The following is a 25,780-nucleotide window of genomic DNA, read 5'->3' on the forward strand; positions in this document are numbered from 1 at the left end:
CCCTGAAAAAATATGCCACCTCAACCAAAACCAAACCTCAATATGTGAAGCGTTATGTGTTTCTTACTACGTTTTCGTACGTATGAGAAAATTCTAATTACTACTCTAGGTGAATGAGCTCAGCTTGATTCATACATGTACCTACTATTTCAAAAATGATTTAAACAAATTTAGATAAGGAACAACGTAGAAATCTATCTGATATGTGTTATTGTTCATTTTATCGCCATCATGTGATCATTTTAACCGCACGAGAAAAAAATACTCGATTTTACACCTTTTTTTCTTTTTATGAAAAATGTACTATTTTTATTTTTTTTTAATAAAACCGTTTGATACTTTGAACAACAATTAGTTAAGCTGCAATATTCTTTGAAAAACGGAAATTGTAGCGATATGTGGACGCAGTAAATGGACATATTCCTTAGGGTGTTCATTTTAACCGCTTTTTCCCTACATGATTTACCTTCGCATCCGCTCGCAAAACATTCCTTTTTTAATTGTTAAATTACTCACTTGTTTCATTATATCCACTGTCGATGTCTCAGGTGAAAAAATTGCTTGATAAATTTGCCGTGTGTAATGTTATATTTTATAACATATATCGTAAAAACGGTTCTGCGTAATATGCATTTAAAAACATTTAATAAACGTTACATTTTCCGTTCCCTATTTAGAAATCAAAGACGTAGTCAAATGAAATTATATACGGCGAGTATAGATCACGTTCATAAAAATAATTTCTGTAGGAACTCGAGTGTTCGAAATGAATCAAATCAAAATATAAACTGTGGGTGCCTTACGGACCCAACATCCAGAAAATCTTCGGGGCTGGATGAGTGCGATGAACAACTCCCCATAACGATGGTGCTCGTATCGAATCCGGTGGGAACCAGAAGATGAGTAGCCCAGCGAATGAGACGATTGGATAAGATGGAAAGGGTAAAATTGTGTCCCCATGACTAAATTGTCATGTTTCTAAAACCAGATTTCAAGTTTACAATTGTATTCAAGATATCAGATTCCGGATCTTGGCCATCGAACTTTTCTGTAGTGTATTGAATGTACAATGGCAGTTTTTAAAGCTGTTTTGAAACTCTAGAATATTCTCTTCTGAAAGTAATGCTTATGGTCGCATCTCATCCCCAAATCGCACTGATCGCATTTTTTCAGTTTCTAAAAATCGTTTGTCTTTGTTTCGGCTGACTTAATTTGGCATTAAAAAATCTCCAAGAAACCAAAAGTCGAGAAAAATGACGAAAAAAACTTTCCAACATAAAAAATCTCGGAACAATGAAACGTCTCGAGTCGCATAAAACGCTACGCCGCCCTACGACGTCTCTTTATTGCCTGTCAGCCGGAAATTTTAATTACTTACATTAACTAGATAATTTTTTCCTTCTTTTCTTCTCTCCCACCGCGCGTTGCGTATTTTTAGAACATCTGCAGGACGAGAAGCTGTGCGACGTGATCTTGATCGCAGGATTAGATGGCAAGCGGTAAGTAGGAGGCAATGTCAATGCTACACGACTCTCGTGAACTCTTTGGGTGCGCTGCCTTCTTCCACGGTCGGTGCGTTGGGGCTTTGTTTGGGGGGTTCTAGCCGTATTCGCTTTCCGCTTTTACTCTTGAGTTCATCCAGTGTCATTTTCTTGAGGCAGTCCATATTTGTCTTCGTTGGTTTACAACGCATGCGAGCGTCGTTTCGTTGTCGGGTCCCTCTCCAGACGACGATGTCACGGCGATGTGGAGCTAGTTTACAAACAAAGAAACGTGGGCAAGGAACATGATTTAACGCGAAATAGCAAACCACAACAGAACCGTGACACGCGGCGGCATGTTTTCACGCTGCGTCTCGCGCCGTTTTGTCCATGCGCTCATAAGTTCTTATAATTGGTACGATGGCAGTGTTTCAGGCCCTCCTCGATCACATCCCAGCAAAGATCCGAAGAAGAATTGTGCATCCTGTTTTGCTCATAATGCTACTACTGTCCATATGATTCAAAGCGATTGTATTATTTCTGTTCTTGGAGAAGAAGTAAATAAAGAAGCGCGCCGCCTGAAACTGACCATCGCACCTGGAATCAGGGCTAAAGATAATTTCACTGGTGAATCACTTTGGTGGAATATAATTCAACGATTGGGGCTAATTGGAAGCAATCAGGGTCAACACGACGGGCAAAACGTTGTTTCGACACAAAAAAAAGAACACATAAACAACAATGGGCAGCGCAGGGTTCTAATGGTATAATGTTAAACATAATGCGCGATGCTCCATCCAGTCACCCATCGTCCATCGTCTAACGGTGATTGTTGATTACGATATGATTCACTTCCTGCATTGCCATATAATGCCTTCGCTTGTTTTATTATGCTGACCGGGAAAAGAGAATGGATGTCCGTGCCTTTGCTTGCTTAGCCATCGCTAATTTTGTGGACTGAGAGGCATAGATGTAAAAATACGGAGTGTAAGCAAAATACCAGTATAAAATGTGGATTGATGAATATTATTCCGCGATACTGTTAGATACACCGATAAGAATGTGTTGGACTTCGGCTCTATCTCAGGATAGCATTGTTAGAACGAAAATGTTGTGGACTCGAAATAAAGTTTTTAAATTTCAGAAAAATATCAGAAATTAAATCCGATATTTCCAACTTTTCTTCGAAAATCTTGAATTTTTGGACACTCCGTTGATCCAACATTTTAACAGAACCGCAGCTTCCGTTTACCTAATGCCAACAGTTTTTAAAGAAATTTGAACTCTTTTGGCACTAGTCGTGCTGCGAATTTTCTCATGCCCAAAACATCAACCATGATATGACGAATGACTCTCTTAAACTTAACTGACGGTTTCCGAGCACCATTCCTTTTTTGTCGATGTTTTCATTTATTGGTCATTCTTAACGTGGCAAATCGTTCATCTTTTCTCAGTCGTCTTTGAATGCCTCGTACTATTCATACATCCGTGTTTTCGAAATAGTTGAGTCACCAAATGTATTCATGCAACGTTTCGGCACAAGAAACTTTGTTTGGAACACAAAACTTCACATAATATCTTTGAATAACAGAATTATCCATATCAAAAAATGCCGAGCAAAAAAAGTTAACTTGTTCTTAATGATGCTGTAAACATACCAAATGACAGATCGCGCTTGGAATTGACATGAGGAGCATTGACAGTAGTATAAATAAAAAAAAATTTGAAAAATGTTCAGCGGGAAAATTTAAAATCACAAATTCCCGGTATATATTTGACCGAATGTATTATCACCATCATTCTCGTTTTCGAATGAATAGAAAACGTTCGAAACTATGTCCGATTTGTATCCTTGTTCTCGTACGAATCGAATCCATCCATTCGGACTTTCGTTAACAGTTCGTTCGAACGAATCGAATGTTCTAGTTTTCGTACGATCATCGTTTGTTAAATCAGTATTCACCTTTTTCGGATGATTCGAGCTTAAGTCATAGTGCTTCTACTGCTCAATCTGGCAGTGTTACCACGCGTTTTTTCAATACAGTCTGGCTGCTGGTGAATAAAAAGTCTGGCTTTGTCTGGATATTGATGTGGGACTACGTCTAACCAGAATTAAGTGGGATGGGTGGAATGCAATGTACTGGAAAAAAGGTAATGAAGATGGTAGAGTTTCGAGCGACATAGCATGCGCTGCCATAACTATTTCTCAAATAGTGACGTCAGTCGTTGTGTTTATCGTTGATTGCCCGCCGCATCCATGCGAAAGTGCTATTTTCAGGAAGTAATTTATCAATTAAAAAAGTACATTTTTTAGAGTTCGCGCTGAATATTAGGCTAATGCGATAGCGTGCAATGGATATTTGTGAAATCACGTCAGAAAAGACGGCTACAAGTGATATTTTCATGTGTCATTTTCACTCCCCCACGTTCATAGAAACAAACGAAGTGTCATTATTTTAACGTTATAAAGTGCATGCTTCGAAGGCTCTCAGTGTCGGTGTGTATGATGTGAGAGAATAATCGCTAATTATTCAAAATTTCACCGAAAATGTTACTGCTTTCGAGAACTAAGCATACGACTGCTCTCTGGACCTTTTTACCACATGAATATCGAAATAAGCCACGATACAATTGTAATCTGTTAGAAAACAAACAGTTGAATAATTTCATGAGAATTTTGGCTCAAGCTATCATGCAATCGTGAGTACTTTCAACATTGTTTTGTTTCTTCCATATAAATCCCATTTTGAATGCAAATAATTACGACACGATATTTTGCTTGCCAGTACAGATGTACGGATGTGCCTACTGCTCCTCCTCGATATGTACCTCATTGGGTGGAATGAAAACGTAGACACAGAACATGCAGGAAAAAATGAAAGATTTCGAATGGTCATAACTCGAACATTCCTCAATAGATCGGAAAGATGTTTGCATCAATTGATAGGAAATATTTCTACGCATCTATCACAATTAATTAAATTTTTTTTTCTTAGATAAACAATTGAATAACTGTAAAATGTCAAGCGTCATCTAAACGCCCTAACTGTCCCCCCAACACAGCCATTAAAACCAAGGTATCTGGAGAAATTGGCATTGCCAATACATGCCAGTTGGGGGAGCTTTTGTTCCCGCCGACATGTGTTCTCTGTTCCTTTTGTTTTGTTTCGGACTTTGTTGCCTTAAACTGGCTTTACACTAAAAAGTACGCTACGTAAGCCAATTCTGCTGCTCTCATTTGAAAGATGAGAAAATTCAGTACAGGACATAGTAGTGGAACATCTAAATTAGTGTATTTAGATAACATTTTGGAATTGAAAAATTGAAAAGTTGGTAATTTCTAATGTGTAATAATAATTTTATCCCACAAATTCATATTAAACTTGATTGTTTTTATCAATCAAATTTAAGCTCTCAAACCACTCTACAATTTGTTTTTTGACGCCCAAATTCTATCTTTCTTAATTTCGCTGCAATATCTATATAAACAATTCCTGGTGAATATTTTTAAAAAATCGCGAGTTTTACCCCACTGTACATATTATAGCCTCTCAAATTTCACCTTAACGTTGGAAGGTTATATTTGTTCTTGAAATTAGTCATATTTGAACTATAAAAAAATTTTTTTTTTCCAAACTGTATACAGTGATAGACATTCGTTTAGCCGCACTTGAAAAAAAACTTGAAACACTTACAAAACAACTAGGAATGTTCTTTTTATCGGGATACTTATTTGCTGTAGTGATAGTATATTTAAGTCAATTTTATTGAAAGGACGTGCGTCACAATCACACACACACAAGGCGGCATCGGTGGATATAAACATTTGAATGTCGTTTTTTCCCGAAACAAACGTTTAGCCGCAGGGCATAAGAATCGAGTTTTCGCATAATCACCAAGCCTTTATCTGTGTTTTTTGAAAAAAATACTTGGGAATGTTCAATTTACAAGATAAATATTAGATGTGCAACGTAAGAAGTTGGTCAGATTAGTGATTTACGTAGAATTCAAAGGAATGGCGAAAGGTTTTCTATTGACGGAAGAGGGGCGGAAAATAATAAAGATATTCAGTGAACGAAAGTTTTCTAATCGCTCGATCGGTACAAAAATTGGTCTATCTGAGAAAGTGGTACGGAATTTCTTTAAATAATGCCAGAAATATGGGATATAACGACCAACAAATGGGAACACCAAAGTTACTTTGCGTCTTAAAGGTCGAATAAGACACGAAGCAACCAGGAAACGATGTCCTGCTCATACATTAAGGCAGAATCGGTTGTTCCAGTAACGAAGAGGCATATTGCGCGCATCCTGAATGAGTTACCGAACATCATATGGAACAAACCTCAAGGGAAGCCGACACTGACCGCCACCCATAAGCAGAACCATCTAATTTTCGCGCGGCAATACATGGAATGGAAACTAGAATGAAGAAATGATGTATTTTCCGGTGAAAAAAGTTCAATTTGGATGGTCCGGACTGTTACAGTTGCTATTGGTACAATTTAAGTCAACGGCATGTCGTGAGATCGATTCATTTTCACCCGAACGAACTCCGAAAAGTATCTTCAATTACTGGAGGACGTTTTGATTGGCCATATTGAGAATAACGCTACCGAGGATGTCGTTTTTTCAGCAGGATTATGCATAGATCCACGTTTCCAAGCAATCGAAGGCATGGTTTGCCGAGAAGGACATTCCGCTTCTTGAATGACCTGCTGGCAGTCGATTGCAATCCCATAGAGAACCTATGGAGAATCTTGGCCGAGATGGTCTATGCAAACGGATGACAATTTGACAACATTTCCAGTCTCAAGGCAGTAATTCAGGAATGTTGGGCTATAACCAATATGGCAACACTTTGAAAGCTGTCTGACTCGATGCCAAATCGAGTTTTCAAAGTGATCCGAAATGGAGGTGGTCATACTAAATATTAGCTACCGATTGGACTCGAAATTTGCCGCACAAATGTTCTTTTATTGAAATTTTAGGATGCGGCTAAACGAATGTCCACCCTGATTCCACATATTTGAATTACTTAGAAAACAAAAAGTGAATTTATACTTTTTTTTAGAATGAATTCGATGAAAATAAACAATAATCGTCTTTTTTGAGCAAAACTGTACAAAGAATTGACTTATTTTTAAAAATATTGAGGAAAAATAGGGTGCGGCTAAACGAATGTCTACCACTGTATAATCGAGTCCAAAATTGAATATAATCGGATCACATATAATCGAGTCCGACCTGTATAACGTTTTTTTTGCTAGGACTAACCGTTATCGAGATATAACAAATTTCTTATAATGAAAATAATGTTAGTAAAATGTCGGATCCACAGCAGGGTTACCAGAAAAATTTAACAGGGTTAACAGAACAATTTGTATTCATACAGTTTTTTTAGGTTTTTATACAGATTTAAAGATTTTGCTTTGAAAATAACAATCCAATATCAGTTATATAGTATTTTTTCCCAACTCATCAATTTTATTCATATAGTATTCGAATCAATCTGAATGAGAGTCATTTTGGCATTCATATGTAGCATGTAATACTGCTTTCTCATGTTCGATCTAAAGCGAAAAGATGCTAAAGTCTACATAATCGGCTACCTATACAATAAATAAATAGGACCGTTTATCTTTTTCCTACTAAAGCACAGTGGATGCGAATTTTCCAAACGACCGCAAGGGGTTAATACAGACAAACGACCACAAAGGGTTAATACAGATTTCGATACAGATTTGCTGAGAAAAGACTCAGATAAAAAGATTTTTTGAGACCAGAAACACAGATTTCACTATGGCAACCCTGATCCACAGTCATAGAGTCCAGCACTAATATGCATTTTCGAATATTACACGAGCATGATTCCAATTATATTAAATTGGTTATATCTCGAGAACGGTTGGTCCTAGTATAGAATGTCATATATAGTTTTTTCATGTTTATTTGCATATAGATTCTATTTTTCATGTTACTTTTCTTAAATGGTAACGATTTCACAATGTATCAAAATTCCATAAATTTTCAAAGATTCATATTTCCATTTTGGTGAATCTGACTCGGTAGCACTATATGTCAAAATTTGTTCAATTAGGAGTGTTTTTCAATAAAAATATACAGAAAAATATCGAAGAGAAGGTGTTTTGAGATATAAAAATTTTTTAAATTAAATTTTTGAGTAAGACTTCTTGACAGTGAATTTAAAATGTTCTTTTCCCTTAATATTCCATTTATTTTCAAACAACTTTGTGAAAGATAATATTTTAATCAGACATTTGGATTTTGAGTTAAGATTTTTTGAAGGAAAGATCAATGATTTTGAATACGCCCTTTTAAAAAATCAGTCGTAATTTAAATTGGTCATATGACAATGAAAATTATGATTTAAGTCAGTTTCCATCGTAAGTACCAAGTTATAAAAAAAACTTAGAGGGTCGGGTTAACGGTCGGCAGATTTGGCGTGGAAATGCTCATTTAGAAACATCTGGCACTGTTTGAAGAAGTCATGAAAAGCTGAAAAGTAGAGCTTGCAGCTCCAGAGACATAACTTGCAAGAGATTATTCGTTTTATGTATCAGTTTTAAGGATATATGAAAAATAGGCTAAATAAGACAGATAAAATTGATCGTAAAACGAGCTATGGATTGTTACCACTTTTGCCAACTCTACATAAACTACATTCATTACGAAACTAAAAGAGATTTATAGAGCATCATACCTACCAAGCGCGTGCATTTTAGAGACTTCATTTCCAGAAGCTCCAGAATCTCATAAAATTTGCTGATTCGCAAGGGACTACAGCTTGGGTTGCTATAAATGTCATCACACATCTATTGATTTCCATCAAGGATGTCAAAAAGTTCAGCAACTTTTGTAAAGTTGAAGCCAGTCAGAAGAGTTAATGATAAATTCTGCGATAAATCTGGAAAAATCTGGCAAAATCATAAAAGGTCTGGACTAGACAAAGGATAACTAGATGTCTGGATACTATGTAAAAGTCTGCCAAAGATTCCAGATAAATCTGGAAGTTTGGCAACACTGCAATTTAAAGAGAAGAAAATTCATATGGCGATTCATCCAGTTTTATTGCCGTAAATTTAATAAAAATCAAATATAACTAGTGTTTATTGGTCTCAGAAAGTCCACGTATGATGATCGCTGCCATCCACCTAGTATTGGTATCATTTTTCGCAGTTTACTTGTTGCCGCAACCCGAAAGACATTCGATTTACACTTTCGTTGCCCCATCACCCATTTATTGGTGACACTTTTTTCGTTGCTATGATGAAATCTTGAATGAAATTTGAGTGATGCATGAAATCTTGCATCTGATTACTTCGACAGTTTTATGTTCGAAAAAAGTCTCGTTCGAACGAATTCGTATAATAATAAGAATATATTTTTCGAAACTGTTCGAATCAAGTCGTTCGTACAAAAATCAGACACTGTAGTAAACAAAAATAAGGGTGAATGTTTCGAGCTGTTTGGTTTGGTTTGCATCCCTGATATTTTGGATTATTAAGATTTCGGAAACGCCTCAAAATATGCAATTTGCAACAATTGAAGTTCGAACAAAAACTCGACTCGATTCTCTTGATTTGCAAAATACGAAATTATGTTCCGAATTATAGTTGTAGAAATTATATCGATCGCTTGATTCGATTTACGATTCACATGAATCGTCCTGGTAAGCGTATGTCTTCTCTTCGTCACTTTTTTTTTTAATACTTTTTCCACTTATTTTAACTGCAGCGGAGACACTGGCATGCCATCTAAAGCCTGTCCACGTTAAATTTCGGACACCAAGATGATGCCAGTAAAACAAAAATTCACGTAATACTACAGAACCGATTGTTTATTTCAGTAAAATAGACTTATATCTAAAACAAGCAAAGCTTACTTCGATGTTAATTACGTTGTCTGTAAAATTCACGAACTTTCTTAGGAACATCTGCCATTAGGTTCCGTACAGTATCCTCATGCCATTCGCTTTCTTCTTAGTTTTGAATAGTTTTCGCTTAATCAGAGCCCAGTACATTTCCACTGGGCAAAGTTCTGGACATTTCGGTGGATTTGCTGTTATTGACACATATTTGACCTCATGTGCATTATACCATTCCAGGATGGATATGGCATAGTGACAGGAGGCCAAATCCGGCCAAAACAACGCTGGAGAGTCGTGGCTTCTTATGAATGGTAGCAACCGCGGAAGCTGTTTGAAGTCTTCGAGAACATAAGTTTCGTCGTCCATTATGGTGCATGAACATTTTTGCAAAAACTGGGTGTAGAGCACCTTAGCACGGCTTTTCGCAGTGAAATTTTGCTTATCATCACGATTGGGCACCTTTCACTTTGTACGCCTTCAGTCCATGCCTCTGCTTCACTTTTTGTACATATAGTTCTGATTTTCCAACCTTTCGAGCCACTGAATGGTTGGGATGTTTCTCAATAATGGCAACCACCTTTCGCTCCATCTGTCGGGAACACACTCTTCGATTTGATCCGCTTCCAACAGCCTGAGGGCATCCGTATACTAGCACATAGGATTTGACAGCGTCAAACATGTCCGGGTCGCAAATGCAATTTGCGACCACTGTCACTCGCGAGAACTGCCAAACTCTCAAGCTGGTGTAAAACAAGGCACTTAACATACTACCAGGTGGGTCAAAACGTGAAGTGGTTTTCTGCAGCCATTTAAAAAATACACAAAAGTAAATTAAGACGATTGAGCACAATTTGTGGAATATACTGATACTTTATGAAATACTCATTGCTATATTCATTATATTCATTACGTTTTACGCTGCAAGCGTTTCATTTATTGTCTTTGCGTTGAAGGCACCATAATGATTTGCGCCATTTGGAAAACGAAATTAAGGACGAAATTAACACACTTCTAGAACAAAAAATAATGAATGAAAATTTACTTTTCTGTATTCAATATGTATTCTAGGTAATAGAGTAATACGTTTCCTCGAAAATTGTGAAATAATATGAAACTGAAATTGTGTTTGATGCTGATTTTATATTATAATGGTGAGTTTTTGTGATTATTGTGTTGTAAAATATTTGGAAATATACAACCAAATGGCTAAGTAAGCGTCAGGACTACGTGTTTTAAGTAATCGAATAACTTAAAAATCTACATACTATTTATAAGATTTCAAAACTACCTTCTTTAAATTTTCACGAATTTAACGAATCAAAAAACAATTCTTTTTTTAGTTAGCGAATGGGCGTACCTTGTTCCATAGATTTGCCTTGAGTTCGCCGAGTAATTTGATAGGTTTGGCAATGACAGCTAAATTTGTAGCACATCTTGACTCGCGGATCATATCCCCTTGCCCGGGGCTTGGCTTCCAACCTTCCGATCCACAGTTAAGCGCTAGTCAAACGATTTGCAAACACTAAACACGGTACTCTTCGGCAGTTTTAGCTTTTTGGCGAGATCGCGTACCGACAGTGTTGGATTTTGCTGCCGTTCGCGCAAAATGGGTTTGCGTACTTCCACTTGATTCGACGCCATTTTACCAAACTGAAGAAGAATGTAAACATGTTGGACATCGAAATAAAGAGGAGGGTTTCAGCTGTCATGTAAGTGAAATATTTCATTGATTAATGAAATATTTCATGAACTACACTGAAAGTGTAGTGTCCGAAATTTAACGTGGACAGGCTTTATTGGCACCGTCTCGATCAGCCCTAGCTTTAAATCTGGCGCCTAACCCTTTGTAAGATAAAAACTTCACTGAAAAATAAAATCAGATATCGATTCTTGTCAGGCTTCGTATACTGAAACGACTGAAAGCACTCGATTTTCCTCTTATTCTATTGCAACTCCCATTTCTTATCCAACTATAATTTTATAATTGCTCTATTTCTATTTTCTATTCCCTAAGAATTCCCGCGCATCGCCTCGTTCTATCGGCCTCATCGGCATACTTCAGTGCTATGTTTACCGGTCACTTGCGCGAAAGCCAGCAGGAAGAAATCACACTTCAGGAAGTGTCCGGAGAGCCACTCTGGTTGATCATTCTGTACTGCTATAGCGGGGTGATCGAACTGCGCGAAGATACGGTGGAAGCGCTACTTGCAACCGCCTGCCTGCTTCAGCTTACAACGATCGTGAACGCGTGCTGCACCTTCCTCGCCCGCCAGCTACATCCGTCCAACTGTCTCGGGTTTGCGCTGTTTGCCGAGCAGCAGGGCTGCACGGCGCTGCTCAAAATTGCCTCCGCCTACACCTGCCAGCACTTCATGCAGGTTTGGAAGAATCAGGAGTTCTTCCAGCTGGACTCAACGCAGCTAGCACATCTGTTGAAGAGTGACGATCTGAATGTTCCTAACGAGCAGGAAGTGTTCCACGCGCTGATGGCTTGGATTCAGTTCGATGCTGATAATCGCAAGAAGTACATCCCAGATCTGTTGGCATTGATACGGTTACCGCTGCTGCAGCCATCGGTTGGTTTCTTGAGCAATGCAAATAATTATTCACTGACCATTACCTATTGCAGTTCATCGTCGATCACGTGGAAGCGCTTTGCGGTGCTAACGAGTGTCAACAGTTGGTGATGGAAGCCTTCAAGTGGCATCTAATTCCCGGCAGAAGATCTCTGATATCAACGCAACGAACTAGACCGAGAAAGTCCACCATTGGGAAACTGCTGGCAGTTGGGGGAATGGATGGTCACAAGGGAGCTATAAGGTAAGGTAGTTCGAGATTTGCTGTATATATCGAACACTAAAGTTTGTTTCTGCAATGTTCTAAACACAGCATAGAAAGCTACGAACCACGGCTAGACAAATGGACACTGCTGAAAAATATGCCGGCTAGGAGACTTCAGTTTGGCGTGGCCGTTATGGACGACAAGCTGATTATTGTGGGAGGAAGAGATGGCCTCAAGACACTCAACACGGTGGAGTGTTTCGATTTAACCACGATGGCTTGGGGATCAATCGTTCCGCCAATGGGAACGCCGAGGTTTGTGAAGGAATTATTTAAATATGTACGATGAAATGTTTGATGTTGTTAATTCATTAGACATGGTCTGGGGGTAGCATTCCTGGAAGGACCACTGTACGCAGTGGGAGGCCACGATGGTTGGAGTTATCTGGCTACGGTGGAGCGATGGGACCCCGCTGCTCGTACGTGGAGCTATGTTGCGCCAATGGCATCGATGAGATCGACGGCCGGAGTGGCAGTGCTCGGTGGAAGGTTGTTTGTTGTTGGTAAGCACATATTGTGAAAGTAGGAATTTTATAAAAAGGCTAAGAGAAATATTCTTGCATTCTTTAGGTGGAAGAGATGGAAGCGTATGTCACCGTACAGTCGAATGTTATGATCCTCACACGAATAAATGGACACTGCGCGCACCAATGAATAAGCGCCGTGGCGGAGTAGGGGTGAGTCTAAATTCGTCTGCAAGGCATTTTGACTTGTTGAAGCAAATTGACACTAGCCAGCAGTCCTCCGTGTTTCACATTAAACACTGGGTACGAGACGAACAATGTTCTCCCTACTCTCGCAGTTTTATGTTTGCGGCCAAAAATATTTTTTCGTACCCGTTGTTTCAAAATGTGACATATTCGTTTCACATGATGTTCAATTTCTCTGCATTTTCATTCCAAGCAACAGCAGTGTGCAGCGTAAAAGAAGCGATTTGGACACCACACCACCACCACTCGACACACGGTGTATTGGTGTGTTAATATGAAAAAGGGAAGAGAAGCATTTATCATGACAATGGGTGCTTCATCTAAAATTTTGGGCAAATAAAATACACCTCTTTATCTGTTCTGAACAAAGTAAGCGTCAATTGATATCAGAGTTCTTCACAATTAATATCATTATTTAGTCCACGCATCAATTTATAAACCGAAGTTATGTAACATCGGCTATTATCAGCTTTTTGAACAAGTACTAAAATTGAATAGAGCGTGTTTAGTTACTCACATCAAAATACCAAGAATAGGTGTGAACTTTCCTGAAACTGCATCTAAAACTATTTTTTGGGTATTTTTTCATTTGGCCAGTATCTGTATGACGTCGCCCCGCTGTGCACTCGTTTCCCCAGACTTCAATTGGCAACATGCACGGAGAAAAAATAATCATAGAAAGCTTCTTTCTATTCAGAGAATGTTTTCTTCTCACGGGAAATACCTGGATTATTTAATCAAACATGCAAAATGTGCATGAATTCATAGCCTCTGAGTTCATGTAATTTTTGCAATACTAACTTAATTTATAGTTTGTTTTCGTGAAAAAATACTCTAGAAAGAAATGTTTTAGGAGGAATTATTTTTTCCCGTGCATGAAAAGAAATGCATGAAATCTTGCATCTGATTACTTCGACAGTTTCACGTTCGAAAAAAGTCTCGTACGTTCAAATTCGTATGAAAATAAGAATATATTTTTCGAAACTGTTCGAATCAAGTCGTTCGTACAAAAATCAGATACGGCTGTAAACAAGAATAAGGATGAATATTTCGAGCTGCTTGGATTGGTTTGCATCCCCGATATTTTGGTTTATTAAAAGTATTAAGATTTCAGAAACGCTTCAAGTTCATGTAATTTTTTGCAATACGAACTAAATTTCTAGTTAGTTTCTGTGAAAAAATACTCTACAAACAAATGTTTTAGGATGAATTATTTTTTTCCCGTGCATGAAAAGAAACAAAACGAAAGCAATGAATACTGCGACAACGGGTTGTATGTTTGTACATGAGATGTTCTTGAATTATGAACATCGTGTTTGTTTACACATGTTTATATTTGTGTATCATTGTTCGTGTTTGTTTTTAAAATATTTTGAATGGAATGTTTTCATGATTAACTATATTATATTAGTCAAATCATTTCATCCCATATGTATACCCATATGTGGGTTGGATTTATCATAAATAACTGTGATTTACTAGTCAAGCCCGTTCATCTGATACCCATATGGTAGGGTTTTCAGAAGAAATGTAGTCTGCCATTTCGTAACGGTCGCCATTTTGGATTTTGTATTTTTCATGAAAAACTGTGTTCTACTAGTCAAGTCTTTTCATTTGATACCCATATTGATGAGGTTTTGGCAAAATATGTAGTCTGTCATTTTATAACGGTCACCATCTTGGATTTCCATTTTACATAAATAACTGTGACCTAATAGTCAAGTACTTTCATTAGATACCCATATTTATGGGGTTTCGAGAAAATCCGCCAAAATTTTCAAACATACAAACAGTTAAATGAAACCGCTTAAAATGCAGCATGGGAAACATATATTGCTTCCGCACTGCCGCAAGCCACGGTTCGCCAGAACGAGCGTACGATTCACGGTTCTTTATCAAAAAGCCAGCTCTTAAAAGAAACACGGTTCTTTTGTGAACCGCAGTTCTTTTTTGAACCGTGGTTCTCAAATGAACGGCTCTTAAATAAACCACGGTTCAAAAAGAGAAACGGCTCATAAAAGAACCGTGGGTCTTTTTTGAACCGTGGTTCATTCAAGAGCCGTACATATAAGAGCCGTTTTGTACTAGTATTTTAGAATCCTTTAAGGAGGGACCCCTGTCTGGAAAATAATGAATTTCCGTAGATTTTTTTCGGATGTTACGAATAAAGTGAAGTGTTCGTGTAATTTTGTTATTGTTTAAGGTATATTTGAAGATGTATTTTTCATTTTTTGAGTGCACGAATAATGATTATGACGCTGTTGACAGCTGGATGCGTAGATGTTGTCTAAAAATCGGTACCTTGCTGGTGGTATCGGCTCTGAAGAAACGGTATGTCGTAGAACAAATTCCAATGAATATTTTGAAGCTTTAGTTTTGTCTGAATTGTCTGAAATTTTTTCCAGACAATTGAATAAAAATAACTTTGTGAGTAATTATTGTTGATCGTGTGTACCCAAACTGATCATTTTCTGTTTTCTTTTCCATTTTTTCCGTGCTAATTTAACCTTCTGTCAATTGTTCTCGTTAGTACTCAAAGGACTTTTTCACGTTTTTGATTCTGTGAATCATCAAACTAGGCTATCGTCGGCTCTCCAAGAAAATAAATGTATTGGAATTTTGCCTGTAATTTGGTTTCGCATGACGGGAGCAAAACTCCACCAATGATGACAGCTACGCTGATCGAAACCGGTAATATTAACAGAAAAGGCTTCTGTTGTGAAAAGCGCAAAACGAGAATAAAAATAATAAAAATAAAAATGGTGCATCTTCTCTACGCTGTAATCCCATTTCTATCTGCTCCCGTGTGCATTGGCCCTGTTACGATGCAACAATCGCGTAATTTTTAATGTTGTGATTTTTGGTGGTGCAAATTATGCAGCCGTAATGATAAATATAAACAAGAAGGGGTGATAGCGGGAATGAAATATTTGTGCTAGGGTATTAGTAATGAATCCCTGCTGAAGCAAATATTCAGTCTTTTTCCAAGCGGTTAACCTTGTTTGTTTTCCGTCATCATAAGGGCTTCGTTGGTGCCTTTGACATTGCATCAATGCATTAAACTGACGTTATGGCGAAGCAGGCGTTAAGATATTAGGCGAATACCAAGCATCTTGATTGTCGTACGGGATTGTTATACGTTAAGGTGGGACCAGAATGCCGCGCTATGCGTCGCGTTGCGACAATTGTGCTTTGGCACTTCATTTCAAATTAGTCGAACACAATAATGCGTTGCGTCATTAGCATCGTTGTACTAAACGCTAACATTTGTTCTAAACTGCTTGCGCCGATTTCGCGACGACAGTGGCATGGTGTCGACGTCTGGTGGCAACTTCAAATTAGGGCCATAATTTGGGTCCCAAACTCGTTAGTGTAATCTCTATCAGATTAGAAGACACGAAACCGGTGTTTAAACACTAAAATTTGATTGAAAATTTCCACATCATGTTATTTGATTACTTGAAACACGTGTTTCTGACTTTCATTCAACCATATGGCTAAACAATTCCATAATTTAGAGTTGTCTTCATAAACAATTTTCGTATGATACTTTTTCACCACCTGCAAACAAAAATGTTTTTCATTTAAATAGAATACTAGTTTGATATGGAAAAGCCAATTTTCATTCATAATTTTAATTTTAAAAACGTGTTAATTCCGACTGAAAATCAGCTAATCTTTCACGCTCCCCCAAACTAGTAAACGAAGCTCAATGCCACCAGCGCGGATATGTCAATGTGTTGTTTTTAAAAACTTTCAACTGATCCGTGGACACAACAAGAACAAGATTTTCATATGAATTTTATTTTGTTTTCTTTTTTAAATGAAAAGTGGAGACGCGAATGCTAGATTGTAACTGCGAATCAACAGACTGCGTCGGGCGAACGTTTTAGTACAAAACGCAAGCAATGACAGCTGATGAGAGGCAACGCACAACGTGGCATTCTGTTTCCACCTTTATATGGGTTCGCGTGTCAGTTGTAAAACTGCCTTTAACTAGGAATGCATTTGCGCTTATCTTGATCATAATGAAGCAATGCTACTGTTTTAGAGGTTGTTGATATTAACAAAAAGAGTTTATTTCGCTTGTTTAGTCACCAAGAAAGTAAATGTCGTTCTGGAATTTCATATGTGATTAGGTTTTTAGGGATTGCCAATAGTAAAACTTTCGCCACTAAGGGTGACAGCTGCGCTTATCTCAAGCATGAGAAAGTAATCCAACTTTATCCGAAGCTAGTAGTATTAACAGAAACGTTTCTTTTGAGAATAGCGCAAAATGATGAGAAGTGTTTATATTCCTAGTAGTTTCAAGCCACCAATGTATGGCTCTGTATGCATGCTATGGCGAACGCTTGTTTGGCGCTTGGTTTACATTTTACGAACGATGCCCAGAGGCGCGATTGTTGTTGTTTCTATGCGGTGCCAAAGCTATATTGGCCACCGGAATAGCGTTCGAGATAAATTTTCAATGCATTGACATGAAATAAATTACAACATACGATCAGCTAGTGTATTGTTCTGGAGGGCAAGAATGAATCATCAATCAACTATCGTCAACTGATTCTACAATGAAAAAACCACTTCAGGGATTATTCTACTAAGCAGTTTTTTATAAAATTTCACAGCATTATAGAATAATATCCGAAGTTACAAACAAGCGACTCATATAACAGCGTAGTTTTACGTCAACAATGCGGTCGTATCTTGGACACAACCTCCTATAATTTTTTTTTGAGTTTTGGGTCGACACCCTGTTAACTACAATATACGTTATTCTAGGTTGGTGTTCTCAATGGCTATTTGTACGCCCTGGGAGGCCACGATTGCCCTGCCAGCAATCCAGCCGTGTACAGAGCTGAAACGGTGGAACGTTACGATCCCACCACCGACACATGGACTTTGGTAAGTGCAATTCCGTGGCACGGGTGTGTGTGTTCAACAGTGACCATCATTCATCATTTTCAATCCTCAGATCGCATCCCTTAGCGTCGGACGTGACGCGATAGGGGTTAGCGTTCTTGGTGATTGGTTGATTGCCGTTGGAGGCTACGATGGAAATCAATATCTGAAAACCGTTGAGCAATACGACACCGAGAGCAACGAGTGGCAGCAAATAGCACCGGTCAATTATAGCCGAGCGGGTGCCTGCGTTGTGGCGATTCCGAATAATTTTACAACCCCCAGTGGAACAACGGTCGTCGGCACTGGTACCACCTCGAGCTCAATGGGTGCTTTGGCCGCTGTTTCGTCTTCCTCCTCGACAAACACAACGGTTTAGTACAGTTCCCTAAGGAATGCGAGTGGCGCTTCTCTCCTAGCGGCTTCCTCGAAGGCGCTACAAATAATCCACCATCTCGCGTGTGCGTGTTTTTACTACCACCCATTTTACTATTGCTAATTCATATATACATATAGGAAAATTACGCGAACAAATGAAACCATCCAAGAACGGTGCCAATTCTCTGATAGTTCATATCTCACAATCAAATTTGTACGAAACTTAGTTATCACGGAATGTCTTAGTCTCAGACGCATGCACTAACAAAGTATTTTTTTTTATTTCGCTCTTGAACGCTCTAATCGCACATTGCCACACTGCAAGATATCGCTGGCGCAGGCCAATGGTGGATCATAAAGTGTCTCATGAGTTGTGTTGTTTCCTATGTTTTTTTCTTATTTATTTCCAGAACAGAGGAGCAGGTTCCTCTCGCACCGGTAATTACTACTATAGGCGTCAGTTTAGAATCTATGATTATTACGTTTAAAGAAGAAGAAAAAACGAAGCGCTGCCCAAAAGATGAAGATAACAAACCCGCGATATGAGCGTGCGCTACGTCGTGAAGACGGCTCTTGTTTTCTGCTGTGATCCTACTCGTATGAATTATTTTATGATTATTATGATTTGCTATTGCCAAGTGGCAAAGTTCCAGAGCTCCACATCTCAAAGAAAAATGGAAATGAACGGCAGTTCCAGTCGCTCTCACCACCCTACTACCATGGAAAGTTCGGCTTCCGATGGGAGCGCCCATTCCAGAGTCCAGTGAACGTAATTGATGGTTGTTCGAGCCAAAGATTTGCAGCCAAAATAAAGAGAGAGAGAGAGAGAGAGAGAGAGAGAAAAAAAGAAGTGCGGTGGGAGCGATGGGAGGTTTTTTTGTTTCAAAATCTGTGATCGGCGCTAGCCCGGACGTTATAGAGAAGGGAGCATTTCTTTTTTGGTTTACGGTCTATTTCTGTGTCGAACTGTGAAATATTTCCTTCATCTTGTGACTGTTAGGTTAAATTTTGAGAGTAAGAAAAAACGGTTCCTTGTCCACCTACATAGGGAGGGAACCAAATACGTGATAAAGCCTTTTTTCACATATATTTTGAGATTAGAATTTAGATAGCAAGAGGGAGGATAGCTGTAATTGGTTCGATAGTAGTAAAAAGCTTGAACGCATTTTCCGGTGAATTTTGCATTCTCAGATAGGAGGTATATTGTGAACGCTTGATGGAACCTAGCGGAGTAAAGCATAAGTAGTACGAACATTGAGCAGCGGATCTTACAACAATTTCAAAGAAACTCAAAACGAATAACTGTACAAAAAAGTACCACTTTTGATACTATTTATACGTAACTATACTGCAGATCAATTAATAAATGATATTTTAATAACGAAGTGATTGCAAAGCGCACATCTTGTTCATATGTGAAAGTTATCCTTGTTCTTTAAAGATTGTTATAAAATACTGAAAAGTATGCATTCCTCGATCAACCGTCGTCGCGTTAAGAAGTGTCTTTCGGTAGCTAGTAAAGTGTTGAAAATACTGTCTAAGTGGTGAAAATACTGCCTTTCTCAAGGCATTTTGCCCTTTTCCAGTTCAGTGTGCTTTTAACATGAAAACTTCGTCGGATGTAAACCAGAGTTCAGTGGATCACAAATCTAAAAGGAAAAAACGTGGTCATTCAGCAGATGGCATGGAAAATCAGTTTCTTAACAGGAACCCGTTCTCATCACTGTCGGTCTGTATGCAAACAGAGCCAGATGGCCCAGCAGAAGTTCAACCGAAAAAATCAACTCATAAGAAGAAACAACCTCCACTGGTTGTTAAAAATGTGGAAATAAAAACCCTCGTCGAATCAATTCCAAAATGTGGTGTTAATCCGATGTTTAAAATCACTCGGTTCGGAACAAAAATTATTTGCGACTCAGCTGAGGAATTCAACAAAGTGGAAAAATATATACAGAAATGCGAGTATGAATACTACACACACGACAAACCTGGAGAAAAACCCTATCGAGTTGTTCTTCGTGGTCTTCCATTGGTCGACCCTAAGGAGCTTCAATCACTGTTACAAAGCGAATGCAAACTTGAATGCAATGCCGTACACATCATCAAACGAAAACTCGAGTCTGTGAATCAAGATGATGCATTATATCTTGTTCAATTCCAAAAAGGGTACACTACCCTTAAGAAGCTGCTTGAGGTCAAATATGTTGCGAATTTCTTTATTCGTTGGCAGGCCTATCGTAATAAGCGTGCTGACGTAACTCAGTGTATGAATTGCCGGTACCACGGTCATGGAACTCGGAACTGCCACCTGAAGGGCAGGTGTAACAATTGTGGAGCTGCTCATGCTACGGAAAGCTGTCCAACGAAAACTGAACCGGCCAAAAGATGTGCAAATTGTGCAGGGTCACATCCAGCAACAGATCGTAGTTGTCCTAAACGCGCCGACTATATACGTATCCGGCAACAAACAACACATTCAAATCGAACAAGTAGAACATCAACCAAAAGACCACCTGTGCCAGAATTCAATGAAAAAGAGTTTCCTCCTATGCCAAACTCTGTGGAACCAATACGACCTTCAAATTCAGTAAGCTCTCAGATTCCAAGCAACGCCGGAAGCTACTCTCGTTGTCTTGATCCTCGCATCAGAGCTAAAATGCAAGAACAAGCTGTGAATCCCAGCCCAACGGAAAGCGATCAAGCCTTATACAGTTCCTCTGAATTGTGGGCAATTTTCAACGAGCTCTGTGAACGTATAAAACTGTGCAAAACTCGCGTGGACCAAATGCAGGTTCTTAACGGTATGATGTTCAGATATGGGGTCAATTGAGCCCCGTAAAATCAGAATTGCAAATTGGAACGCTCGCTCTGTTCGACCGAAGAAGATTGAATTGTGCAACTTTTTGACCCAACAAAATATCGACGTGGGCATTATCACAGAAACCCGGCTAAACCCTTCTATTAATTTCTCGCTTCCAAATTACGTTATAACCCGGCTAAATCGTTCCAATCAAAGTGGTGGCGGTGTGGCAATCATAATCAGGCGTGGCATCAAGTTCGAAATAATTTCTCATCCAAAGACAAAAATCATCGAGGCAGTAGGCGTGAAAATCCATAGTTTTCGTGGTCACATTACGTTTTTTGCTGTTTATACACCAAGACAGTGCGTGGATAGAAACGGTTCGTCAAATATCTTTGTAGAGGACTTGGAGAAACTTACTAATAATAGATCAAGGTTCGTGATTGCAGGCGATCTTAACGCTCGTCATGGCTTGTGGCTGAATCAAATTTGTAATAAAAATGGCAAACTATTAGCCGATCATCTCTGTTCTGGAACCTGTTCCATCCACTTCTCGGATGAACCAACATTTTTATCACCATCGGGATCAACTTCCACGATAGATTTGATTCTGTCAGATTTGCCATTATCGAAACCGATTACACACTATGGGTTAAGTTCCGATCACTATCCGGTGGTGTGCGAATTGGAATGCTCTCCAACTTCAGTTCCAGCTATGAAGCGAAGAGATTATCATGGAGTTGATTGGGCGGCCTTCAACCGAATAGTTGATACTCATCTTCCTGATGATCCGATACTATCAAGTACAGAAGCGATCGAAAACCACTTGGGCATTTTTGAACATGCAATCCACGTTGCAGAGGACACTTGCGTCCAATGGGTACCTGACATACATCGCAATCGATTCATATACAAAACGTCTAATTCAGCAGAGAAACGCCGTACGAAGACAGTTTCAACGAACGGGTTGCCTAATCAAGAAACAAGGAACCCGCTTTCTCAGTCATCTCATTGCTGATCGGATGGGGTATATTAGAAACCAGAAGTTTGCTAGTGAGATAGAGCGTCTAGGAATACATTCAAACCCTTTTTGGAAATTAACGAAAATACTAAAACGGAAACCGAAATCTTTGTCTCCACTAAAGGATGATTTAGGTGGAATACTGGTATCACCGTCGGAGAAGGCGAATGCTATCGCGAAAAAATTAGTTGAGGCCCATAACCTAGGAGGAAACATCGTAAGTTCAAACGAAGCTGCAGTTGAACAATCAATTATACAACTAAACATGCGAAATGAAAACCCAGTTGCTGTTAATGTAACGGCAGCCGACGTTAACATGGCTGTGAAACTCGGGAAGAATATGAAGGCCCCGGGAACCGATGCTATTTTCAACTTAGTACTGAAAAAATTAAATAACAGAACCTACAACTTCTTGGCCGCTATCTTCACCAGGTGTTTCCAATTGGAATATTTTCCTACCAGATGGAAAACAGGTAAAGTCATTCCGATACACAAACCAGGGAAAGATCCTACGCTTCCAGCGAGTTACAGGCCAATCACGCTTCTGTCTTCGGTGAGCAAAATTTTTGAACGTATAATCCTCCAGCGGCTGATGATACATATCGATCAACAACAAATCATTATTCCGGAGCAGTTTGGATTTCGCAAACGTCATTCCACAGTACACCAATTGGTTCGTGTGGAAAAAATCATCAAGAGGAACAAGGCTTTATCTAACAACTGTGCTATGGTGCTACTAGACGTGGAGAAGGCCTTCGATAACGTTTGGCACGATGGCCTAATCCATAAATTAGTAGGAGCAAATTTCCCACTGTACCTAGTAAAAATGGTGCGTAGTTATTTGAAGACGAGAAAATTTCGTGTGCATATTACTGGTTCCTGCTCTGAACTATGTGATATTTCTGCGGGTGTACCTCAAGGCAGTCTTTTGGGCCCCATTCTATATGTGGTATACACCTCCGACGTTCTCCAACTACCAGCTGGTTGCAGTCTAGCATTATACGCAGATGACAGCGCCATCATTGCGAATGGCAGGATACCAGTACATTATAGATCTAGACTTCAACGAGGAGTAACGAGTTATGTGGAATACCTTCATAGTTGGAAGATTAAAGTAAATGAGGGAAAAAGTCAAGCTATTCTGTTTAAGCATCGCCCTTCGCCGAAGTTATCCCCTCCACCAAACTGCTACATCAGTGTAAACGGCAGCCGCGTGAATTGGACCAACGAAGTAAAGTACCTCGGAGTTATTATGGACGACAAATTACTGTACCGTGCACACACGGATGAAATCAGGCGTAAATGTATTGGTCTATTGCAGTCCCTATACCCACTGATAAATCGAAGATCCAAGCTTCATTTGGAAAATAAATTAGCAGTATTCAAAATGATTATTGCACCTGTTGTTAATTACGCCATGCCGGTATGGGGTTCCTGTGCTGAGATGCACAAGAAAAAACTGCAAATAGTGCAGAACAAACTCTTGAGGATGATCCTTGATGAACCACCTCGAACTAGAATTAGAGACCTGCATAGTATTTCCGGGTGCAAAACCATTCAGCAACGCATAGACGAGTTCTACGAGTGGTTAACAGCGAGCGCTGCATCGTCTGAACATCGTCTCATTCGTGAGCTAACAAATTAGGAAATTATGAAAATTTAGGTTAAGTAGGTTATAAAATTAAAATCAATATATGATGAAGATTCATCAAATCTAAAAATAAATTTACAAAACAAAATTTAAAAAACAAACATAATAATAATGTAAAAGGTTGTAAAGGTTGAAAATTGAAAATTGTATCTCTTGAAAATGAAAACATGTGTATAACACTATAGAACTGAATAAAATTCTAATTAATCTAAAAAAGAAAAATCTGAAAAGTATGCCGTACAAGTCGACAGATTACCGTGTTGAATGGAATTTGATTTTACACCAAATAAGTGCGCAGTGCGCAGAAAGGTGTATTAATAAACTCGGAAATGAACACTGCTGCTATCTAAAGCTCTAATCACTTAGAATTTGGAATCACTGTTCATTTTATAGCGGCGCCCTAGTGATCGGTTTGGTTGCGAACCGTTTAGATTTTCACAAGTTGTGTGTGATACGAAGCGAAATTTAATTTTGAACATCCATCCAAGCTCAAAATTCGAGCTCTTCGGTTAAAAAACTCGCAAAATCGCATTACGCAAAATACTTCTCCATGTTTTTTTTTTGGAATATTCACTGCAATTTGTATGCAATCCTCCAAATTTACTCCAACTCATTTTTGTCATTCAGCTTAGGAAACGAAAAAATAAACAGTATAAAAACAAAGCATGGTAAATGAACCAATGTTCGTGGATAATATATCTTAATATTTAGTGCGTCCTCCATGATTCTTGATTACTGTCACTCTTATTCTTGTTCTTATTCTTATTCGAACACGTTCGGAGGAGGTATCATTGGTTTCGCTCGAATCTGGTTGAACGGGTTGAACGAGTACACATTCGAATGTAAACACTGTTGGTGTTACCTGATGTGTTTCGAAATTTAAAACCTATCTAAAGAATTTGAACTGTCAAAATGCAGCAAACAATAAAGTCGCCGTCTATAAAATTAGCGCAGTCTATTAAAATTAATAGAGCAAAATTAATGCAATGAAACGATTGCGATGTGTGATGATGATAGTGAAAGTGGAATACAGCTGGAATCCGATGAATGCATGGAAATTGAGGTAGTTCAGTTTGTATTAATCTATGCGCTGTGCGGTTATTGAAAACATATAACGATTTCGTTTTGACGTAGGATTACGTCTTTCGGGAACATATTGGGGTACAAATTGAAAATCGAAAATCGAACACATCGTGAAAATTGTTCAATTTCAAACGCTTTTGCTTAGTCATTTCATGATGGATTTATGAAATTTTTGCGTCAATCGATTTCGGCACTCCATAACAATTTTTTATATTGAATAAAATAATATATGTCATGAAACTAACTATCGAACAATAAAAAAAATCCCAACCTCTATCCTAACGGAAATATCCACTTCTAATTGATTGAAATTGACGACACATGCGGCGGTTCCCTTACTGCTGCCTGGGGGAAATCGACATTGCAAATACATGCAAGTAGGGGTAGCTTTTGTTCCCACCGAAATGTGTTCCCTAACAGAGACATCAATACCAAGGTGCCCGAGGGAAATCAGCATCGCAATATATGCAAGTCGGGGGCATTTTTATATGAAACGATTTATTCCAATTTTTCGTAAATAAAAACCAAGGTTTGTTTCCGCTCGAGACGGGTCGTTCGATTTAAGCTGTCCGTTTTGTTGTGTTCATTTTCACCCAAGGAAAGTTCATGCGGCGAGATATAAATGGAAAAGTGAAGAAGTATTCGAAAAAGTGATTTCCCATATGTTCTACATGGTGACCGGAATAAATCGCCACAGTAAACAACTGCAACAGAAACAACCGCTTAGAAAAAGTGTAGTAGGCTAGAAATATTTGGCGCGGGAAAAACATCATGTGCCTCACATTTCTATTATAAATTTATTCTCTTGTTCTCGTTTTTCGAAATTTATTCTGAGGACAATGTAATGGGGACGAAGTCCCCATTTGGCGAGGATAAGGAATCGAGGCGGCCCATGCCGCCAAGATGACGCAATCCGAGTCCACCGCCGACCCGCCGTCGGAAGCGGCGGTGTCTCGCACGCAAACCTGGGATCCACTGATTGCCCGGTTAGTTTGAAACATAGGATACGATCCTTTAGCAATGTC

General features: G+C 38.8%; 2 protein-coding genes across 5 annotated transcripts in view; one reads left to right on the forward strand and one right to left on the reverse strand.

Annotated features, from left to right (window-relative positions):
* The window catches only part of LOC129780257 (kelch-like protein 5), a 31,006-nt gene extending 11,421 nt beyond the window's left edge, over positions 1-19,585 (forward strand). Inside the window, exons 2-10 of one of the 4 annotated variants that reach the window (XR_008743874.1) lie at positions 1,439-1,499; positions 11,387-11,948; positions 12,002-12,192; positions 12,262-12,468; positions 12,529-12,716; positions 12,784-12,890; positions 17,703-17,825; positions 17,896-18,283; positions 18,611-19,585. Coding sequence is in view for 2 of the 4 variants with exons in the window: in XM_055788319.1 (XP_055644294.1) it covers positions 1,439-1,499; positions 11,387-11,948; positions 12,002-12,192; positions 12,262-12,468; positions 12,529-12,716; positions 12,784-12,890; positions 17,703-17,825; positions 17,896-18,195; positions 18,611-18,688 (1,817 nt within the window). In the remaining 2 variants the exon portion in view is untranslated. The remainder of the gene's footprint in view (positions 1-1,438; positions 1,500-11,386; positions 11,949-12,001; positions 12,193-12,261; positions 12,469-12,528; positions 12,717-12,783; positions 12,891-17,702; positions 17,826-17,895; positions 18,284-18,610) is intronic. The other 3 variants (XR_008743875.1, XM_055788320.1, XM_055788319.1) reach the window with 3 other exon arrangements.
* Positions 1-25,780, reverse strand: part of LOC129780254 (40S ribosomal protein S8-like) — a 263,344-nt gene that overhangs the window by 23,971 nt on the left and 213,593 nt on the right. The gene's annotated exons all lie outside the window — the stretch shown is intronic.

The sequence above is a fragment of the Toxorhynchites rutilus genome, chromosome 3 (genome assembly GCF_029784135.1).
Source record: "Toxorhynchites rutilus septentrionalis strain SRP chromosome 3, ASM2978413v1, whole genome shotgun sequence".
In the NCBI taxonomy this organism is placed as follows: Eukaryota; Metazoa; Arthropoda; class Insecta; order Diptera; family Culicidae; genus Toxorhynchites; species Toxorhynchites rutilus.